Raw genomic sequence first — 20,588 nt, forward strand, 5'->3', positions numbered from 1 at the left:
AACTGAACAAGTTCATGGCGCGCCTACCAGGTGCTGCGTACTTGGGCCCAGCAGGATCCCAGATGAGAAGAACCTGGTCTGGGCCTGCCGGAGCACACACACTCATTTGGGAGATAAACCCAAGACACAGAGCAAGCTGCCCACGAGCCAGTCCCGGGAGGAACCCGAGCAGGAGATATTGCCAGGGGCCTGGTGGCCGGGAGACAGAGTGGCCTGGAGAGCACAGAGAGGTTCTCCCCAAGGAAACTGGCTGGAGCTGTGTGTTGGTCAGATCCTCCAGGAAGCACACCAAGGAGATAGAAGCGTAAGAGATTAACTGTGGATGGTGTCTGTGAAAGATAACGGGGAGGTGGGGCAAGTGTCCAGAACAGGAGGCAGGACTGACATCTCTGGAAGGAGAGAAGGAAGAAGAAAGAGGCTCAGACCACAGTGAGTGCCGAGAAGCTCTCTGCCAGGCCGCCAGGAGGACCGGCCACAGAGGAGTGCCCACCGGGCCGAAATGGCGAGCCCACGGACCTCCCACAGCTCAGAGACTAAAGCTTCCAGGGCAGCACGTGGCCTTAAAGCCCGGGCACGTTCTGAAGGCAGGCAGTTCCTGTGGCCGGTTCTCTCTGGAAGGGAGACCTGGGCAGGTTGCCCATGAGGAAGAGGAAGAGAGTGTCTCTTCAGTCAGAGGGCAAAGGGTGAGGTCAAGGGACAGCACAGGCAAGGGCCTGAGAACCATCTGGGGATCCTTGAGGAAGCCCCTTTGTCCAGAAGAGAAGGTGTGAGCAGCACACTTGGGGAACCGAGGGCTGGGCCTGGGTGGTGCCGGGCCTTGGCCTGGGGTCAGCGGGTTCAGGGAGGGCCGGGGCAAGAGGGAAGCCCTGCTTTTGAGATGATTCTGGTGGCAGCATGAGGCACAGACCGGAGGGGAGGCCCCAAGGTCAGGAGACCACAGGGAGTGGCTTTGGAGTGAGTGAGGACCCAGCCTCTGAGGCTTGTTGTCACCTGTCCCTGAGGAGCCCAGCCACCGCCCCATTTCTTGGAGTTTAGGGAAAGGAGTCCTTCCCCGTCATGTGCATTTTAGATAGTGGCTGAATGGGAACCACATAGGGGGTCTGGTGAAAATGTCTGAGAGGTAGGGGCCTGGGTTCACCCCTGCATTGCTGGGAAAGAGGGGTGGTGAGACGGGGGCCCAAGGGGCAGGTCCAGACCGAGCACAGGTCTTGTGCTTCTGCCTCCCACTCACCCCTTTGTGAGAGAGGAGAAGCCAATCTCTCCAGGTGTCCAGGAGCTCAGGCTTCTTCGTGTTTCCAGGGTCCCCCTCGCCCTGCTCCCTCCAAACTGGCAGGCTCTACCTTCTTGGTGTGACCCCAGCCAGAGCTCACAGCACAGCCTGTTCCTTCCGGCTGATCGGCCTGCCCGGCCCCCACCCAGGCCCACCCCAATCTTACCCTCCACGCTTTTCAAAGGAGTTCTGCCAACACAAATCTCCGTGTTTGTTTGCTTGCCTGTCTGCCTCTCCCAGCCTCTGCCTATTCCAGTCTCTCAACTTCCGTTTCTTTCCCATAGTTTCTCTTAGTCTCTTAGTCCCTGCGATCTCAAATCCACGAGGCTCAGACCCCTGCAGACCCCAATGCCCCAGCTCATGGCCTTTCTCCAGCCCCCGCCCCCTGCCCCGATGGCTAAGAACTACAAACCCCAGTTTGCACAACTGCCAGGAACAGTGCCGGTGGCACCATCCGCCTCTGGGAGTTGTAGTTTCCCTGGCCCCATGCTCTTGCTAGGGCTCCAAGATCTTCTCAGCGGGCAGTCCCTGCTCAGCGCTGACTGCTGGGTCTATCTGCTGACCCACCACCCCCAGGGAAGCGTGCGTCACTGGATGACAGGGTGGGGGTGGAGGCCCTAGATGGCAGCTTCCTGCTCTTTTGTGTCCCCCACTTGAGTCATGGGGGGCGGGGGTTCCAGGAAATTGGGGCTGGGAGGGGAAGGGATACCCTAATGCCAGAGTCAAGGACAAAGGGTCACTGCATCTTTGCTGAACTGTGTCCCCAAGAGCTCCATGGCACTCCAAGGCGGGGATCCAGGAGCATTTAGATGTAGACAGGACAGGGAAGGGGAGCACCTGCAGTGATTGTAGAGGTCCCTGTGGTCTGGGAACCATCCCCTGCTGCTGACCCGGAGCTCACCCCCCCAAAACCGCTCAGAGCAAGGCCAGCAACGGCAAGGTGAAAGTCCTCCGCTCTGGCCAGACGACACAAGAGGACCTCTCTGACCCTCTGATTGTCCACCCTGCCAACTCCACCCCTACCTCCTATCCTCACCCCCACCCCCTCAAATACACCCCTGCTCCTGCACCCCAGCCCCAAGGCTCCAAGAACACCTGGCTTCCCACTTATCAGTCCTAGTCCTCTGAGCGGAACCCAGGCGTCCGGCCCCCCACCCTCTGGGTGGGCAGAGAGCCGAGGCTTTAGAGCCTCCCAGCCTGCCTTGTTCCTGTCCCATTGTGTGTGGGGCAGGGGCGGGGCAAGGGCCAGCACTGGAGAGCCCCCTCCCACTGCCCCCTCCCCTTCCTAAGGAAAAGGCCTGGGCTCTGCTGGGAGGGCCAGAGCTGAGGCAAGGCTGAACATGGGCAACTTGAAGAGTGTGGGCCGGGAGCCCGGGCCCCCATGTGGCCTGGGGCTGGGCCTGGGCCTGGGGCTGTGTGGCAAGCAGGGCCCGGCCTCCCCCACCTCCTCTGAGCCCAGCAGGGCGCCCGCACCCGCGCCCCCACCCGCACCAGACCACAGGTAAGGGCCCTGGTGGCTAGAAGCAGAGGGCAGGAGGGAGGGTGTCCAGCCCGGGAGCCCCGGGCTGGGAAGGGCTGGAGCCAGTAGCCCAGCCAAGAGGGCTGGGTCACCCACACAAGAGGGCTACCAGTGCCGACAGAACAGGACAAGCAAGGAGGCTCAGTAAGAGGCCAGGATCAGGGCCGGCAGGCAGCCGGCAAAGGCAGGAGGCAATGGCGGTCAGCTGAACAGGCTGGAATGCTGCTCTGCTGCCGAGAGCTGTTTGACTTTGAACAAGTCGCTTAACCTCTCCGAGCCTTCATGTATATACAGTAAGGACATGGCAGTGATACTCCATGGGACTGTTGTAAGCTTCTAGCTCACGGCGAGCCTTCAACAAATACTGATGATTATTTCACAGAAGAAAAGGGGCTGGGGAGGATGGTCACAGGAGGGTGAGAAGACCCACTCCCAGAACGGGGAGAGAGCTGACCCAGGAGACTCAGGCCCTTGGGGTGGGAGGCTAAAAAGACAAACAGGCCCCACCTCCTGGTGCCCATCAACCCCCAAACTTACCTGGCATCCTCAGCCCTCAAAAGAGAGAAAGGGCAGCCGGAGGCCAGGTGGGGTGCCCAGCCGGGCAGGGAGGCAGGGGGCTGGAGGCAGCTCCACGGGGAAGGCTTTGCACAGGCGCACCCGAGGCCCCGAGGCCCTCCCTTCCTCCCCACAGCAGGCCTCAGCCTCTGGGAGGAAGTGATAAGGCCCTGAGGCTTCCCTTCACACGATGCTTACTGTCAGGAGGGGTGTGAGTGGGGAGGGAAATCTGGGCTGAGGAATCCCCTGCGGGGGCTTCCCTCAGTGCGGCCACGGGCTCCATCCCCCTCAAGGTAGGGTTTGTCACAACTCCGGGGGCTGGGACACCCCGTGTCCAGAAGAGGAGAGGTGGGCCCTGAACAAGGATGAGGACCCCTCCTTAGGTCCGGAGCTCAGGAGCTCACCACTGCTGCCCTGGGCAGCTCAGGCTCTGGAGACACAAGGGACAGGAAGGCCCGGGTTTTGAAGGACGAGTTCTGCCCATGGGGCCTCTGGCAAGCTTCCTAACTTTTCTGACCTCGGGCCCCTCGTCTGTAAATGAGGGCACCAATATTGTCTACCCCCAACGTGGCGGTGAGGGCTGACGGAGGACACGTAAGGAAGCGGGAGGCAGGCGAGCAATAAATCCCTGGGGTGACTGATGTGGTCAGAGGAGCCTCTGGGGGCACATCCAGAAGGAAATACACTCCTCTCCCGTGACCCCTCCCCTGGGTCCCAGCAGCCCCCCACTCACCCGGCCCCCGGACGGGCCCAAGTTCCCTCGAGTGAAGAACTGGGAGGTGGGGAGCATCACCTACGATACCCTGAGTGCCCAGTCACAGCAGGTAAGCCCGGGAGCCCCCCCAAATCCCATATCAGGGTCGGCTAAGGCCAGTCCCTTGCCTGAATTCAAAGAGACCCTGGGAAGAGCCAGAGGAACTAAGGGACACACAGGGGGACCCTGATGACTCCTAGCCTCCAGCCCTTGTCCCAAGTCCTGCCACAGCCCAGCCCTACCTCACCCCAATTTCCAGTCCCAGCCCCAGCCCCAAACCCACACCTGCCCAGACCCACCTTCCCTCTGGCCCCCCACCCTGCCTCTGCACCCTGACCTGCTCCCGACCTCCCTCCGTGCTCCCTGCTCTCTCTGCCCCTGCCCTCCACCCTAACCCAGGATGGGCCCTGCACCCCCCGACGCTGCCTGGGCTCGCTGGTGTTCCCGAGGAAACTGCAGAGCCGGCCATCTCAGGACCCCCAACCAGCTGAGCAGCTGCTGAGTCAGGCCAGGGACTTCATTAACCAGTACTACAGCTCCATCAAGAGGTGAGACCACGCCTGGACGCCCTCAGAACACCCTTGTCCATTGACCTGGGGCCCTGTGCCTAGCTCTCGAGAGGAAGCTCACCTTCCCCAGGACCCATTGCCATCCCCCACCCCGACACCAGCACCCACCAGCTCCCCACCAGCAGCCACACAGAGCCTGGGGAAGCTCTCCCCTCCATGTGACCTTCTTCTGCTCCCCACTTGGCAACAGGAGCGGCTCCCAGGCCCATGAGCAGAGGCTTCAGGAGGTGGAAGCCGAGGTGGCAGCCACGGGCACCTACCAGCTCCGGGAGAGTGAGCTGGTGTTCGGGGCCAAGCAGGCCTGGCGTAACGCACCCCGCTGCGTGGGCCGGATCCAGTGGGGGAAGCTGCAGGTGGGGCTGGCCAGCAAGCACCTAGGATAGGGACTGGGGAAGAGAAAAAAAGGAAAGGAGCAGTAAGGGCAACTCCTGAGGCTTCCCTGGGGGGTCCCAAGCAGCGGGGAGATCCACGCCCATCCTACTAGAGATCAGTACCCCTCAGGAGCCCTCAGTCCGCTAGCTAATGCCTGGTTGCTAAGCCCCATAGCGATGCCGTGGCTGGCTGCGGAGAGAAACAGCCAAACACACTGAGGCAGTGAGGACGGCTGGGCAGTAATCCGGGGGCAGGTATTGTCTGAGCAACAGAAACATTCTTCTGGAAGGGCCCCTCGCTGCTTCTTCCCTGTGGGTCTCGCTTGTCCAGCCCAGTCCTCCAGCACCTTGGCCTCCCGCCCTCCTTCGCATTCCCACCACTGCACCGGCCTAAGAACCAGGAGAAGCAAGCTGACCACAGGGGAACTCACTCCATGCCCTCAGCCTCCTTAGCAGTAACTGGCCATCAAAGAATTTGGAATAAAGCCACATGCTCAGGAAATCCCAAAGGAGTCTCCCATAAGAGAACGACCCTGTCTGACCCTTGCATCCCCTTGAAGTTGTTCAAAGCTCTAGCTCAACCTTGAACCCATCAGAGCTTCCATATTGGATCCCACTCACAGCTACATCCCTCCCTTGGCACCAGGCCAGCCACTGCCAACCCCTTGCTTCTGTCACAAACACAAGTAGGTAAGGGACCTCCCGGCTTCCTGCTGGCGGCCCCTCTCAGCCAGTCAAGGGGGCTTCTCCCAATCTCAGAACATCGGGACGGGCAGACTCCCCGAACAGCCCCCTCACGCAGCCAAGCACTCTCCCATCAGCAGCATGCTCGAGGAGAGTCTGCTGGCTGGCTGCGGTCACCTGCCTCTGCTTGAGCACGTGGGTAATGGGGGACTCACCACCCACACCCCTAGGTGGCCTCCCTGTCACTTGGTGCCCTTCCCCAACCATCAGTTTGGCAGAGACTGGGTCTCTCTTCTGTATCGGGTACTGAAGCAGCTTCTGCAGGGGTGGAGAGAGGTCCCAGCCAGGAGAGAAGGAGCAGACCAGGCTACATTGGGTGTGTGGGGTGCAGGGCAGGAAAGAGTGGGTCATTATGGGTGCAGATGGTCAGGGAGGTTTCCCAGAGGAGAAAGAACCATGACGAGTGGCCCCAGCAGCCTTTGGAGGCTGCAGACTAGTTAGCTCCTCCCTCCCCTGCCTCCTTACTTACCCCTAGAGCTGAGACTCAAGAGCCCTGTCCTCCTCCCCTCCCCGTCTCCCCCACCCCCGGCTGGCTCAGGTGTTCGATGCCCGGGATTGCAGCTCAGCCCAGGAGATGTTCACCTACATCTGCAACCACATCAAGTATGCCACCAACCGGGGCAACCTCCGGTGAGTGCGCCCTACACTGGGCCAGATGCCACCCCTCCCTTGGCGGCCGTGAAGGCGGGGCTCTGACAGCTGTCATTCCCATGTGTCAGCTCAGCCATCACAGTGTTCCCCCAGCGCGCCCCAGGCCGTGGAGACTTCCGAATCTGGAACAGCCAGCTGGTGCGCTACGCGGGGTACAGGCAGCAGGATGGCTCAGTGCGCGGGGACCCCGCCAACGTGGAGATCACCGAGGTGGGCAGAGAGAGGCGGAGCAGGGGGCAGCCGGCCAATGAGGGCTCTGGCAGAGGCGCAGGGCTCCAGCCAGAGAGCGGCCAGTGGAGCAGGGAGGGGGTACCCAGAGATGAAGGAGGGAGATGCCAATGAAGGGGGTCCCGGAGGAGGGCAGGAGGTGGGGCCCCTCAGACCCACCTCTGGCCCTGCTCCCTGCAGCTCTGCATCCAGCATGGCTGGACCCCAGGAAACGGCCGCTTTGACGTGCTGCCACTCCTGCTCCAGGCCCCAGATGAACCCCCAGAGCTCTTTGCTCTGCCCCCCGAGCTGGTCCTCGAGGTGCCCCTGGAGCACCCCACGTGAGCATGAGAGGGACTGGGTCAGATGGAGGACGGGCGGCCCAGGTGTGGCCAGGCTGGCCAGGCCCCACAGGCAGCCTGATCCCCCGCCCAAACCCCTCAGGCTGGAGTGGTTTGCGGCCCTGGGCCTGCGCTGGTATGCCCTCCCGGCGGTGAGCAACATGCTGCTGGAAATTGGGGGCCTGGAGTTCCCCGCGGCCCCTTTCAGCGGCTGGTACATGAGCACTGAGATTGGCACGCGGAACCTGTGTGACCCTCACCGATATAACATCCTGGAGGTGAGGACGCGCGGGCAGGGAAGGGAAGGCGTCCTGCTCTGGGCTGGAGCCTTTGTCTCACAGATAGGTCCCCACACTGTCAGCCACTGGGAGAACCTGAGCCGGGTCCAGGCTGCCTCCCACACTAAAATTTTGGAGAGCTCCGGGACCACAAATCGGGGGCTAAGGGGTGTACATGCATTGGTACAAACACACTGTTATTTTTCTGGGATCTATAACTCTAGAGCTTTCCTCAGATTCTCAAGGCAGATCTTGCAAAACAATGTCATTTTAGAGACGAGAAGTTAAGATCCAGGGCCGAGAAGTAACGGGCCCAGGGTCCGTCTCTGCTCAGGGGTACCGGGCAGGCAAGAGCCTGAGCTGGCTCCAAACTAAGCAGTCAGGCCTCTCTCCATGGCCCCTACCCACCCGCACTCCTTCTACTCATGAGTTCCAGACACTCCGTCCACGCCCCCCAACCCTGTCCCTACCAATGCCATGCGCCCCCGCCTCCAGGATGTGGCAGTCTGCATGGACTTGGACACCAGGACAACCTCATCCCTGTGGAAAGACAAGGCAGCGGTGGAAATCAACTTGGCCGTGCTGCACAGTTACCAGGTATACAGGCTCAGACTGGCCAGGAGGGGAGGGGCTGCAGCAGGGAGAGAGGGAGGCACTTAGAGACCGGGGTTGGGGGTGGGGAGGCAGGAGCTGGAGGTAGCTGGAAGGAGTACCATGGTTCAGGGGGCACCCCGGGCCCGCACTTGCGGGGACACGGTGCCTAGACTTCCAGGTGCCAAAGTATGGGGATAGTGTGTGCTCGGAGCCCTGTTGCGTAGGGCAAGCTTGTAATGCAGGCCCCAGGGCAGGGTGGGTATTGTGATGTGTGGGACCCCTGGATTCTGGAAACCCCAGCTGCAGGACTGAAGGCCTATTGAGCATTGTCGTTTGAAGAAACTCACGCCGGCTGAGAACCAGGCCAGAGTTTAGGATGTTCTGGTCCAGGGGCAGAACAGACAGACATGGGAGACTGGAGCAGCCACTGAGTTTTAGGCATGTCACGTGGGCTACAGCCAGGGATGACGGCATGGTGGGGGGACACAGCCTGTGTTAGACGTGGGGGGACCCAGGGTGCCATCTAAGCCCCTGCCTCCCCAATCCCAGCTGGCCAAAGTGACCATCGTGGACCACCACGCTGCCACCGCCTCCTTCATGAAGCACCTGGAGAACGAGCAGAAGGCTAGGGGGGGCTGCCCTGCCGATTGGGCCTGGATCGTGCCCCCCATCTCTGGCAGCCTCACCCCTGTCTTCCATCAGGAGATGGTCAACTACGTCCTGTCCCCCGCCTTCCGCTATCAGGTGCCCACCCCGCTGGCTCTCACCCACTGTGGCCAGCTCTAACGAAGCAGCCCCCAGGGGCCTCCAAATGTTTTACTTATCTCCTCCTCCACTCCCCCCATCGCTCCCCTGCAGCCAGACCCATGGAAGGGGAGTGGATCCAAGGGTACCGGCATCACCAGGAAGAAGACCTTTAAGGAAGTGGCCAAGTAGGTGCCCTAGGAGTGCCACCCCTCCCCCACACCCAGGGGACCAGCCTGAGCAGTGGGAAGGCCCCCACCCCCACACAGCCACTACTCAGGGCCCCAAGACCTTGCTTGGCCATGCACCTGAGGCAGCCCTGGCTCAGTGTGCCTGGGACCACCCTGACCCTGCCCTCGCCCACAGTGCGGTGAAGATCTCAGCCTCGCTCATGGGCACCGTGATGGCAAAGCGAGTGAAGGCGACCATCCTGTATGGCTCCGAGACCGGCCGGGCCCAGAGCTACGCACAGCAACTGGGGAGACTCTTCCGGAAGGCTTTCGACCCCCGGGTAGGGCTAAGCCCAGAGGAGTGGGGATCAGGGAAGGGGGAAGGCGCCCATCCATATCTTCAGATGTGCCCTGGAGGACAGAAGAGGGTCACAAGTCAGAGCCCAGGAGGAAGCCCAGGATCCAGATGGATTCAGGCATTGAGTCCAGGCCTGAGTCAGGGTCTGAACTGTGCCCTGCCAGGACAGCAGAGGCCAAGTCCCTGGGACATCGGTCTTCTCCTCGTCCACAGGTCCTGTGCATGGATGAGTACGATGTGGTGTCCCTTGAGCATGAGACGCTGGTGTTGGTGGTGACCAGTACATTTGGGAATGGTGACCCCCCAGAGAATGGAGAGGTGAGGCCTAGCAGGAAGGGGTCACTGGAAATGAGGGGAGATTCAAAATAGGGTGGCTGGGCAGGAACCCCACTTCCACGATGGCGTGTGGAGATGCCTTGAGAGTCCCCCAGAGTGCGAGTATAGACATTCCACTGGGACCCGAGAGCCCGCTCGAGCACGACTCCAGCCCCACCACACACACACCTGCTTCAGTGTGTCCCCGGGTCATTTCCATTATCCATGCAAGTATTTAATATGTGGAAGGCACTTGGCCGGCCAGCGAGGTCAGACTGCTCTCAAGCACTGACGAGTTAGAAAAACAGCGATACCCCACTTACTACTCAATTTCAGCTTTCCCTTTTCTTCTTTCCTCAACAAAACACAGAGCACTGCTCAGACGTCAACAGATTAGGCAACTTCACTTTCTGCACAAATCTTTAAAGAAACAAACTAGAATACCACCACGAACACTAGTATCAGCCATTATCTCCCCAGCTTCTCTGCCCTGGGCCACTGCGGTGACAATCACTGCTTGTGCCCTTAGCTGCTGCAGCTTCCGGGTGATAAACGTCCCCTGAGCACTAGAGACCTTCTCCAGCAGCCCAAAGCAGAGGCCTGAGGCAAGCCTCCCCTCCACCACCATGCGCCCCTTTCAGCCCTCATTCTCATCTGCCTTGTAAAGAATAATAGAATCCGTTACTTTGTTAGTATAAAAGTGGTATTTACACCCACGTGGCCCACCACCCTAGGAAGACAGAGAACACATCCACTCCCCAGGCGTCCTTGTCAGTGCCCTTGAACGTCCCCCTGTCAGTGCCCCCAGCCAGCCCCTTCCCAGTCCATGCCTTCCGCCAGCCCGGTCAGTTTCGCCCGCTCTGGGACGTCAGAGAACGGGGAGCACACAGAGAGACCCGGCCCGAGCCTGAGGCTCATCTCACAGTGAGCAATTCGGTGCCTCGCTCCTTTTCACTGCCGAGCGGCGAGCCGCGTTCACTGTGTGAACATGCCGTGTGTTTCTCCGTTCTCCTGCCGACGGACGCTTGGGCCGTTTCCAGGGTTGGGCTATTATGAATAAAGCTGTTATGAACATTCTTGGGCAAGGCTTTTGTGGGCTTATGTTTTCATTTCTCTTGAATAAATACCTAGGAGTGGAATTGCTTGGTCATCGGGTAGGTGTATCTTTAACTTCGAAAAAGACAAAAACAAAAAAACAAAAAACTGCCAGCCAGCCAGAGGGATTGAACTGCCCCTCTAAGTTCTGTGCAGTTCAGTGTATGTAAATTTCACCTCATTTTTTTATAATGGAGCAAACCTAGGAATGTGGCCCACAGAAAATGGGGTATATTCACCAAAGTCACTAACAAGAACGTTTACAGCAGCGTGGTTCATAATAGCCCCAGACTGGAAACAGTTCCAATGACTGTCCACGGCAGATGCGATAAATACATTGTGGTCTATTCAAATTCTGTGCAGCAGTGAGGGTGAACGGATCACAACCACTGGACAGAGATGAATCTGAAAACATAGGGGAGGGGGAAAGAAGCCAAGCGCAACAGAATTGGGACTGTGGGGTTCGCTCTGTGTTAAGTTCAGAAACGGGCAAAAGGAATCCATGGTGTTTTAATAGGGAGAGGGTGGTCCCCGGGGTGGGACGGGGAACTGGGAGGGGTCTGAAGCTGAATTCTAGGGTTCTAGCGACATTTCCTGAGAGGATGCTGATGACACAGGCAGGTTCCATTTGTGAAAAATCTAGAGAGCTGTACGTTTTTGATACGTGTGCTTTTCTGAACGTATTATTACACTTCAACAAAAGGTTCAAAAAATATATTAAGGGAAAAAAAATAAAATAAAGGTAGTACACACTAATCACGGTGACCTTAAAGCCCCACCACCCAAATGCACCTGCAGCTGTCGCTGGGGTGTGCCGGGCTTGCCCCATTTGGGGTTTTACTGTACAAAGCTGTTCCGCGTAGCTCTTAGCTATTTTCGCGGCAGCACAGGACATGGCTCAGCCTCCTAGAAGAGGCTGGTGCCACCAACTAGCAACAGAGGCAATGCAGGGAGACCGAGGGCTGTCTTCCACCTGTCAAGCTGGCTGAAACATTAAGGACTGGCCACGTCTAGTGTTGGCAGGAGGGAGCAAAGAGCATTCCTCTTGCTGTGGGCAGTCTGACCACTCGCCTCATCCTGCCTTTAAATCCTGACTCGGAAACACCCCTTGCAAGGACTACCCCCCCGAAACAAATAAAAGAGGAGAGGGCATGTATATATACAAGGGTTTGAGCATCGATCACACACCACCCAGATTTCCTGAGTAAGACGGAAGTCTCCTACACGTGCTCCCTGCAAATGTGGGGACACTAGGCAGCCATTCAAAAGAAGGTCAGTCTTGGTGTGTTGACCTAGAAGGAGGTCCATGATTGGTTACTGAAGAAAGAACAGGTAAGTATGGTGTGGCCCCATTTTTACTTTTTGGAAAAACTATAAATGCAGATCGATATGGAAGTATAACCAGACATATCTAGGAGGTTAAACACCTCTCCACAGGGCACATGCCTTGGGGATGAGGACTGGAGGAAAGGTAAGGGTCAATTTTTCTCTTTTATTCCTTTATGGTGCTATCATGTTTTCAAAAAGCCAATACAGGTTTTAAAATTTTCAAAACAAAATAAAATCAGAATTTACAAGCAATAAGGATCAGCTGACTGCCGTTTTAAAGTTCTGTGTGGTTTGAAATTAAAAAAAAACTAACCGTGATACCAACACTTGCCCTCCCCAGAGTTTTGCAGCGGCCCTGATGGAGATGTCCGGCCCCTACAACAGCTCTCCTCGGCCAGAACAGCACAAGTGAGTGCCGCTGGGAGCCTGGGGGGAGATGGGAGGGAGGGCAGTGAGGCATCTGGAGACACTGAGGAAAGGAGGGCTGAAATGTTCTCTCTCTATGCCTCCAACAAGCTGGAGGACAAATGAGAGGAGGCCCGGAACCCCGTTACGCCTCAGGATGCCCTCCTTCCTTGTGACCTGGCCACTCACAGTCCCCAGGACCCTGAGGGCTGATCAGTCCTGCAGTCCCCTTCAGAGAGGGGAAGGGAGGCACAATGGGGCCTGAAGGCACAGAGGTCCCCGGGTGACAAAGCCAAGTTCAAGGGCAGGGTCTTTCCTATCCCAGATGTAGAGACCCCAGAGCTGTCCCCGCACTGTGTCTGAGCCTATGCCAGGCTCCCAGTTCTCTGTGACAGACCTGTCTTTGTCTTCTCTTGCTAGGAGTTACAAAATCCGCTTCAACAGCGTCTCCTGCTCAGACCCGTTGGTGTCCTCTTGGAGGCGAAAGAGAAAGGAGTCCAGTAACACAGACAGCGCAGGGGCCCTGGGGACCCTCAGGTGTGGGAGCTGCAGTGTGGGGAGGCACGGGAAGGAGGGCAAGCTGCCTGGGCATACATGGGGCGGGGACAGGCGTGGGCTCCAGTGACGGCTCCCTGAACCCCAGGTTCTGTGTGTTCGGGCTGGGCTCCCGGGCATACCCCCACTTCTGCGCCTTTGCTCGTGCGGTGGACACACGGCTGGAAGAGCTGGGCGGGGAGCGGCTACTGCAGCTGGGCCAGGGAGATGAGCTGTGTGGCCAGGAGGAGGCCTTCCGTGGCTGGGCCCAGGCCGCATTCCAGGTGAGCCCCTGGGCCTGTTCAAACGTGTGACCCAGGCTTCCCCTCCCACCCTGATTCTGGCTCACTCCCACCCCCAGCCCTCCCCCTGAGACATGTAATAGTGAGGCTAGAGGCCTTGCGGCTGCCCTGACTCTGCTTGGTCCTCTGCTCCCATCCTGTTCCTTCCAAAATCTGTCCTCATTTTGCCCCTGTGCAGCCAGCCCTTCTGGCTCCATCTGCAGCGGGGATGACGCGGCCCTAACAACATGGGAGGCACCTGGCCCGGGCGGAGGAGAGCAGGCAGGGCTTCATCCAGGCACAGACGGGGTCCCTGAGTGGGAGCCTAGAGGGACAGCATGCGAGTCAGGCAGGGTGGAGGGAGAGGGGAAGGCCCAAGAGAAGGCTGGACAGAAGTGAGGGCTGCAGCTGAGGCCAGCAGAGAACCTACAGGAAGTCAGAGGCCAGACAGGCTTGCGATGGTGCCTGGACAGTTGGTGTCCTAGCTCAGGGGAGTGCAAGGAGGGGTGGGTCCCAGAGCTAGGCTTCCCCCAGAGGCAGCTCTGCCTGGTCTGGGGATTATGTCTGGAGGTGAACAGACCCCTTCTCCCTGTCCCGATGCCCCCTCAGGGCAGTGCTGGCCCATCCAGGGTTCCCAGGCTTGAGCTGAGCGGGTCTGGCTTGATGGGGCCCAGCGGGGACATGCAAGGAGGCCAGCTGGGGGTGGGGGAGGAAGCTGGAGGAGGGTTTGCTAGGGAGGAGAAAGTGAAGCTGAACAAATACATAGGTTCAGACTGGGAGAAGGAGAGTAAGAAGGAAAACAAGATAAAAGGAAGCGACAGGAAGCGAGGAAAGAAGAAAAAGGTGAAATTTTAGGGATACGGCTTTAGAGATGCAGGGTCAATGAGGGAAACATCCAACTAGAAGCAGGAAGACGCTGAAAGAACTAGAGGGTAGGAAGGAAGGGAGGGGGCCGAGGAAGGAAGGAAGAGATATAAGACCTTAAACACACAAAAGAAAGATTAGCAGGACTGGTGATCCGTGTTGGGAGGAGAAGGAGCAACCAATCACGGGTGAGCCCTGGATTTCAAGCCCCGGCCTGAGCAGCCAGCCGTCTGCAGGACTCCTACCTGAATGGAGACGGATAGGATCTGCACCCTCCCAGGGGTCCTGCCCCGAGGCCCTCTAGCCCTAGAGAGCAAAGCAAGAAGGACAGAGCAGCCTGAGACCCCTCCCACAGCCACCCAAATCTGGTCTCCCACTCCGGGGGCTTTTACATAAAGCATCTCATTTCATCCTCCCCGGGACCTAGCGAGGCGGAAAGTGGGGCCAGTGGGGCACGTGGAAGGTGAGTGGAGGAGTCAGAATTTGAACACAGCTCCGAGCACTACCGTGTGCCGAGCACCGCACTCCCTGAGAGTAACACCAGATTAAGGAACCAGTGGGTGTGACACAAGTGAAAATGTGCAAAGGGAGAGCTAGTGCAGTGGCCAAGCCATGAAATGGGACGACGAACAGACACTGCCAGGCTCGGCCATAGGAGGGGGCCTCGGAAGGGCGCCTCCCGCTCCTGGGCACACCACACACATACTCCCACCATCCCAGGAAGAGAAGGGGCCACTGGGGACCCCACAGCCCAGCTCAACCTCCTGCCTCAGCCTCCTGAGCTCCTCACTGCTCCGGCCCTCCCTGGGGGCCAGAGGCCCTCAGCCCTCACCCCCTGGCCCCTCAGGCCTCCTGTGAGACTTTCTGCGTGGGAGAGGATGCCAAGGCCGCTGCCCGGGACATATTCAGCCCCAAACGGAGCTGGAAGCGCCAGCGATACCGGCTGAGCACCCAGGCCGAGGGCCTCCAGTTGCTGCCAGGTGAGGCTCTGGCCGGCCTCTTGACCCCTGGTTCTTCTGGGCACCCAGGGTCTCAGGACCCACTGTCAGGGGCCTGGCTGGGCTCCTGGCTCAGTCCCAGTCTCCCGCCAGGCCTGATCCACGTGCACAGGAGAAAGATGTTCCAGGCTACGGTCCTCTCAGTGGAAAACCTGCAAAGCAGCAAGTCCACGTGAGAAGGACCACTTCCCCGCCACTACCCCATCCTGGCCTCTCCTTCCCTCTGTCCCAGCATGCTCCCCAGATGCCCTCCCTGCCCGCTTCTAACTGCCTCAACCCCTCACCCACAGCCGGGCCACCATCCTAGTGCGCCTAGACACTGGAGGCCAGGAGGCCCTACAGTACCAGCCCGGGGATCACATAGGCATCTGCCCGCCCAACCGGCCCGGCCTCGTGGAGGCGCTGCTGAGCCGCGTCGAGGATCCGCCTCCACCGGGCGAGCCCGTGGCTGTGGAGCAGCTGGAGAAGGGTAGCCCGGGTAAGGCAGAGCAGTCAGGGGAACGAGTGACAGCCTGCTCTGTCCCCCTGGCCTCAGGGTGGAGGACCTGGTAGAGGACTGCCACCTCCCCTCACAGCCGTAATGCCTGTGCTCAGAGCCAGCTGTGCTCCCTCCCGTGGGGCTGACCTTGTGGCTAGCGGGTCCACAGAGCGTGGCTCCTTTTTCAGTACCCTTCCCCACAAAAGGCTGCTGCCTCTCTCTAGGCTCCCCCCAAGATCTCCTCCTGACAGCCTAGCCTGCTCTGTAGCTGGCCTCGGGTCTACCTCCTGGCACGTGGATGCCTGGCATTAGAGTAAGAACCCAGACCAACCCAAACCAGTCAGGGGCCCCCAAACACACACACACACACACACACAGGAGCTTCCCAGACAGGCCCACCACCACCACCGTTCAAGGGCAAGGTCTCCGATCAAACACAAGGCATGGTCAGTCTCGGGATACCCCCAAGCAACGACCAACTCAGACTCTGTAGTTCTGGCTGGCCCCTTCCTCAAACCTCCCCTGTACATCACACCCCTCAGGTGGCCCGCCCCCTGGCTGGGTTCGGGACCCCCGGCTGCCCCCATGCACGCTGCGCCAGGCTCTCACCTTCTTCCTGGACATCACTTCCCCGCCCAGTCCTCAACTCCTTCGACTGCTCAGCACCCTGGCCGAAGAGTCCAGCGAACAGCAGGAGCTCGAGAGCCTCAGCCAGGTGCGGGTGGCACCAGCGGGCGGCGGGGGCTCAGGAGGCTGGGTGAGCCAGGTGGGGAAGGGGGTCTATCTGGCTAGCACACCCCGGGCTTTAAGGCCCAGCTCTGGGTCTCAGAATTCATCTCTGAATTCTTGGTGCTCAAGAAATATTTGTCTCCCTGAGCTGAGAAGGGAGAGACCCCAGGAGGCTCGGCTCAGGACGAGTCAAGAAGGGAGGTCAGCAGGCGGGGTCAGGAGGATCTGAACCCCTTGCACCCTGCTCCCGCCAGGACCCGCGGCAGTACGAGGAGTGGAAGTGGTTCCGCTGCCCCACGCTGCTGGAGGTGCTGGAGCAGTTCCCATCTGTGGCCCTGCCCGCACCGCTGCTCCTCACCCAGCTGCCCCTGCTCCAGCCCCGGTACTACTCAGTCAGCTCGGCACCCAGCGCCCACCCAGGAGAGATCCACCTCACAGTAGCTGTGCTAGCATACAGGACACAGGGTGAGGTGACAGAGGGCCAGGGGCCAGGGCCACACGGTGACCCCGGTACGGGCTCCTCATTGGCACCCTCTCCTCCGCAACCCCCAGACGGACTGGGCCCCCTTCATTATGGAGTCTGCTCCACGTGGCTGAGCCAGCTGAAGGCCGGGGATCCTGTACCCTGCTTCATCAGGGGGTAAGTGAGGGCTTCAGGGGATGGAGGTGGAAGGGGCATGGAAAAGAAAGCGTCTGTCCCAGCAGGGGTGGACAAAGTGCCACATGGATAGCCAGGGACAGATGGAGGAATCGGCAGGTGGCAGCACAGGGTGAGGGCGAGAGCTCTGGTGAGGGGTATGATGGGGAGCAGGGAGGACCCACCTAACACATACAAGGACGGGGAACTTCAACAAAGCTTTGGGTGTTTCACTAATTTGGACTTAGGGCCCTGTCCCAAAGCTTCCCCTCCCAGAGACAGGGCTGGGAGTCGACCTGCAGGCCCTGCTGCTTTTAGGTAAACTATGTCCCTCACTACATCCTTCAGGTCAGTCTGATACTGGGAGGTGTGGCACTTGGGAACTGTGCCCCTATTCAAGGTCAGGTCCCCACTTAGTCCAGGGAGAACAAGTAAGGTCTCCATAGCATCATTGGGGACTCAAAGAAAGTAAAAGAGTGCAGGATACCCTTCCCTGATGCTGGGTTCAAAAGCCTTGCCTCATCCAGCAGCCAGGACCCAAAGCCTCGGGGCGGGCAGGGGGAGCAGTGGGGACTTAAAAGAATTCCCAGAACAGACACCAGTTATGTCCAGTAACTCAAACCCATTGAGGAGGCTATATCCCAAACTGTACCAATCCACTGAACAAACCAAATACCAACATCAAGGCTAGAATTTAAAATAAACACTCATTGAACGCCTTATGAACCAAAAGCTGTCTTTCCCTTCCCATATGTTGTAAATCTCCAACTGAGATATCAGAACATTCTTCAGTTCAAATTAAATCCTATTCCCTTGGACCCAGCCTCCAGAAACACATGTCCGTGGAGTTTCTGCCTGCAGGTAGAGTTCTTTGCATAAACACACCATGCCCACTCTGAGCTAGACTGTGTCGTGAGCATTTGACAACCATTTGCCAACGAATGTTGAGTTCTCCTCTCTCCCCGCAGTCCACGATGGTAAGAATGTGGGAGGTGGGAAAGCACAGAGGCCTGACACAGTGTCCCTCCACTAGGGCTCCCTCCTTCCGGCTGCCGCCTGACCCCACCTTGCCCTGCATCCTAGTGGGCCCTGGCACAGGTATTGCCCCCTTCAGGGGATTTTGGCAGGAGCGGCTGCATGACATTGACAGCAAAGGTGAGACTGGGGGCCAGGGGAATGAATGGAGGGCAGGAGGAAGTCACACAATCTAGGGGGAAAGGGACAGGGACTAGATGACAGAAGCCAGGTAGGAAGGAGGGCAAGCAATGGGCCACAGAGGTGAAAAGAAGCTTATTAGACCAAGGGGTGGGCAGTGCCCTGCTGGTCTGGCTTCCTGGAGCCAGACACAAAGTAGGTGTGGAAACTGGGTTAAGGACAAGGGGACAAGGGGAACTGAAAATCTGCAGAGGATGGGGCCGGGACTCAGAAGGCAGAAATGCCCAGAGTGTACTTGGGACTGTGCCAGAGTTCAGCTACGTGTGTCCAAGACTCACGAAGCCACAAGATGTTCAGGCTGGACACAGGGGCTTAAGGCAGCTGATAAATCGAAAGAAAGGGGCTGTGACTGATAGGAAGGCAGATGATGTGTAAGGTGAGGACGTGGGGAAAAGGGCTAGATGGAGTCCCCGAACTTCTGTGTTAGACGGTGCCCAGGGCTTGGAATTCCAAGTCAGAAGCCCCACGTTCTAGTGCAATGCTACCACTGGTCATTCCACCGGAAGAGCCACCACCTCCTGTGCGCTGCTCTTCTGTGAGCCTCCTCTCTGGAAACCAGAGTCAGACAGGGTCTCTGAGAGCATCCTGCACTCTCCTGGAGGCTAGACGGCCGTGAGTGGTAGTTGCTATTCGAAAGGCACGGGCTGTCCGCCTGGGCGAGGCCAGCCAGCGGGAGGTGTCGCTAGGGCTGCGGCCCGGGGAGAGGACGCTCCCAAGCCGCAGCGCTGCCCGCAGGCCTGCAGCCCGCCCCCATGACTTTGGTGTTCGGCTGCCGATGCTCCCAGCTCGACCACCTTTACCGCGACGAGGTGCAGGATGCCCAGGAGCGCGGAGTTTTCGGGCGCGTCCTCACCGCCTTCTCCCGGGAGCCCGACAGCCCTAAGGTGCGACACCCTGAGGGAGCGGGGGTAACCTGAGACTAGGCACCCCGGGAGGGCGGAGGGGCGCTCCGGGGAGAGGGGAGGGGCGTGCGCAAGCCCGGCCCCGCCCCCTCTAGGGCGCACCCTCCGCCCCGCCCCTCGGCTCCCGCCCCGCCCGCGGACTCAGGCACCCGCCCCCACTCGGCGCCTCCCGCGTGCCTCCCGGGCTCCCTCACCTTCGCCCTAGCCCCGCCCCTGGCTTGGCTCCACCTCTCCAGACCCCGCGCCCCGCACTTAGGCGCCGCCTGGCCCGCGGAAAAACTGTTAGCACCCGGGCCGGACCCCCACCCCCCAAAGCCCCCCAGAGCACGCCCCTAACCCCGGCTCCCCTCAGACCTACGTGCAGGACATCCTGCGGACGGAGCTGGCTGCTGAGGTGCACCGCGTGCTGTGCCTCGAGCGGGGCCACATGTTTGTGTGCGGCGACGTCACCATGGCAACCAGCGTTCTGCAGACGGTGCAGCGTATCCTAGCGACGGAGGGCGACATGGAGCTCGACGAGGCCGGCGACGTCATCGGCGTGCTGCGGGTGCGGGGGGCGGGGCCATGCCGGGGCGGGGTCATGCCCGGGGCGGGGCCCGCTCCTACTTGGATCCCACCTCCGTTCTGGCCCTCTTCCCCCGCAGGATCAGCAACGCTATCACGAGGACATTTTCGGGCTCACACTGCGCACCCAGGAGGTGACAAGCCGCATACGCACCCAGAGCTTTTCCTTGCAGGAGCGACATCTGCGGGGCGCAGTGCCCTGGGCGTTCGACCCGCCCGGGCCAGACACCCCCAGCCCCTGAGAGCCCTCGTTTTCCATCCCAGTTCCGGGAGAGGAGCCGTCAGTCCACCCCGGCTCTGCCGCTCTCCTGGCGGCGTTACCAGACCAGCCACCTCTCCCCTCCTGAGGTGCCTTCCCATCTTTGTCCGGAATCTGCCCTAAGTTGCTTATTCCCGGGAATGAGCGAAATGTCCCTCTCTAGGTCTGTTTACTTGCCCCGGGTCCGGAGGCCCCCTCCCAGGGCCAACTGTCATCCCTTTTGTGTTCCTTAGGTGAGTTTTAGATTCCCTTTATCTCTCTCAGGAGTACCTTATCTTGAAACCTAATCTCTAAATGATTCAAATATTTATTATTGAAGATTCACCATAAGAGACGGGACCAGATGTTATGAGAGCTTCTAAGATGCCTAACCCAGCCCCGTTGATTAAAACTACAGAACGACAAGCTTTGTCTTTTAATTTGTGCAGATCGAGGTCGTGGTAATTCTTTGGAAGGCGGTCCTAGCCTACATACTCCACTCTGACCCAGCGCTCTAGAAATGTGGTTTCCAGCCAATCAGAGCACGGTGTTGCTTCTTTGCTCTTGATTGAGAAGCAGGTACAGCCCTCAGCTGCCAGGAGTGGGAATGCCAGAGACTAAGGTCACAAAGATGTGCGACACAGCTCTGAGCAACCTTTACTGCGGGTTTCAAGCAGGAAGAGGAGACACACCTACTTCCTCTGACATCACATCAGTGCTGAACTCCAAAAACATCAGCCCTCCGTACTCTTTCCACTCACAATTCCCCACAGCTCTCCTCCACAAGTCCCACGGGACCCTGAAGGCCAGGCTGGCTTGGAGAGCACACTGCCATCAGGTCCCGTCTCTCTGTTTCCCTTACATTTAGCTAGGCCTCTA

General features: G+C 59.2%; 1 protein-coding gene across 5 annotated transcripts; it reads left to right on the plus strand.

Annotated features, from left to right (window-relative positions):
• The first annotated feature begins 1,354 nt into the window (after positions 1–1,354).
• On the plus strand, positions 1,355–19,971 carry LOC111154402 (nitric oxide synthase 3). Of its 5 annotated transcripts, XM_022513960.1 has the most exons (27): positions 2,611–2,771; positions 2,935–2,952; positions 4,063–4,168; positions 4,498–4,646; positions 4,858–5,020; positions 6,321–6,412; positions 6,502–6,643; positions 6,842–6,981; positions 7,085–7,259; positions 7,755–7,856; positions 8,403–8,597; positions 8,712–8,785; positions 8,964–9,108; positions 9,339–9,443; positions 12,205–12,272; positions 12,690–12,806; positions 12,913–13,087; positions 14,796–14,928; positions 15,040–15,118; positions 15,237–15,424; positions 15,967–16,139; positions 16,408–16,618; positions 16,706–16,793; positions 17,824–17,945; positions 18,741–18,889; positions 19,260–19,454; positions 19,552–19,961. In XM_022513960.1, exons 1-27 carry the CDS (start codon positions 2,611–2,613, stop codon positions 19,711–19,713), a joined length of 3,627 nt encoding a protein of 1,208 aa, XP_022369668.1. In that variant the 3' UTR covers positions 19,714–19,961. The 5 variants fall into 5 exon arrangements, with proteins under 5 accessions (XP_022369667.1, XP_022369668.1, XP_022369666.1 ...); XM_022513959.1 differs by lacking the exon at positions 2,935–2,952 and having other exon boundaries at positions 1,355–2,771; positions 19,552–19,971; XM_022513958.1 differs by lacking the exon at positions 2,935–2,952 and having other exon boundaries at positions 15,940–16,139.
• The last annotated feature ends 617 nt before the right edge of the window (positions 19,972–20,588 follow it).

The sequence above is a fragment of the Enhydra lutris genome, unplaced genomic scaffold (assembly GCF_002288905.1).
Source record: "Enhydra lutris kenyoni isolate GAN:26980312 unplaced genomic scaffold, ASM228890v2 scaffoldscaffold37, whole genome shotgun sequence".
NCBI lineage: Eukaryota > Metazoa > Chordata > Mammalia > Carnivora > Mustelidae > Enhydra > Enhydra lutris.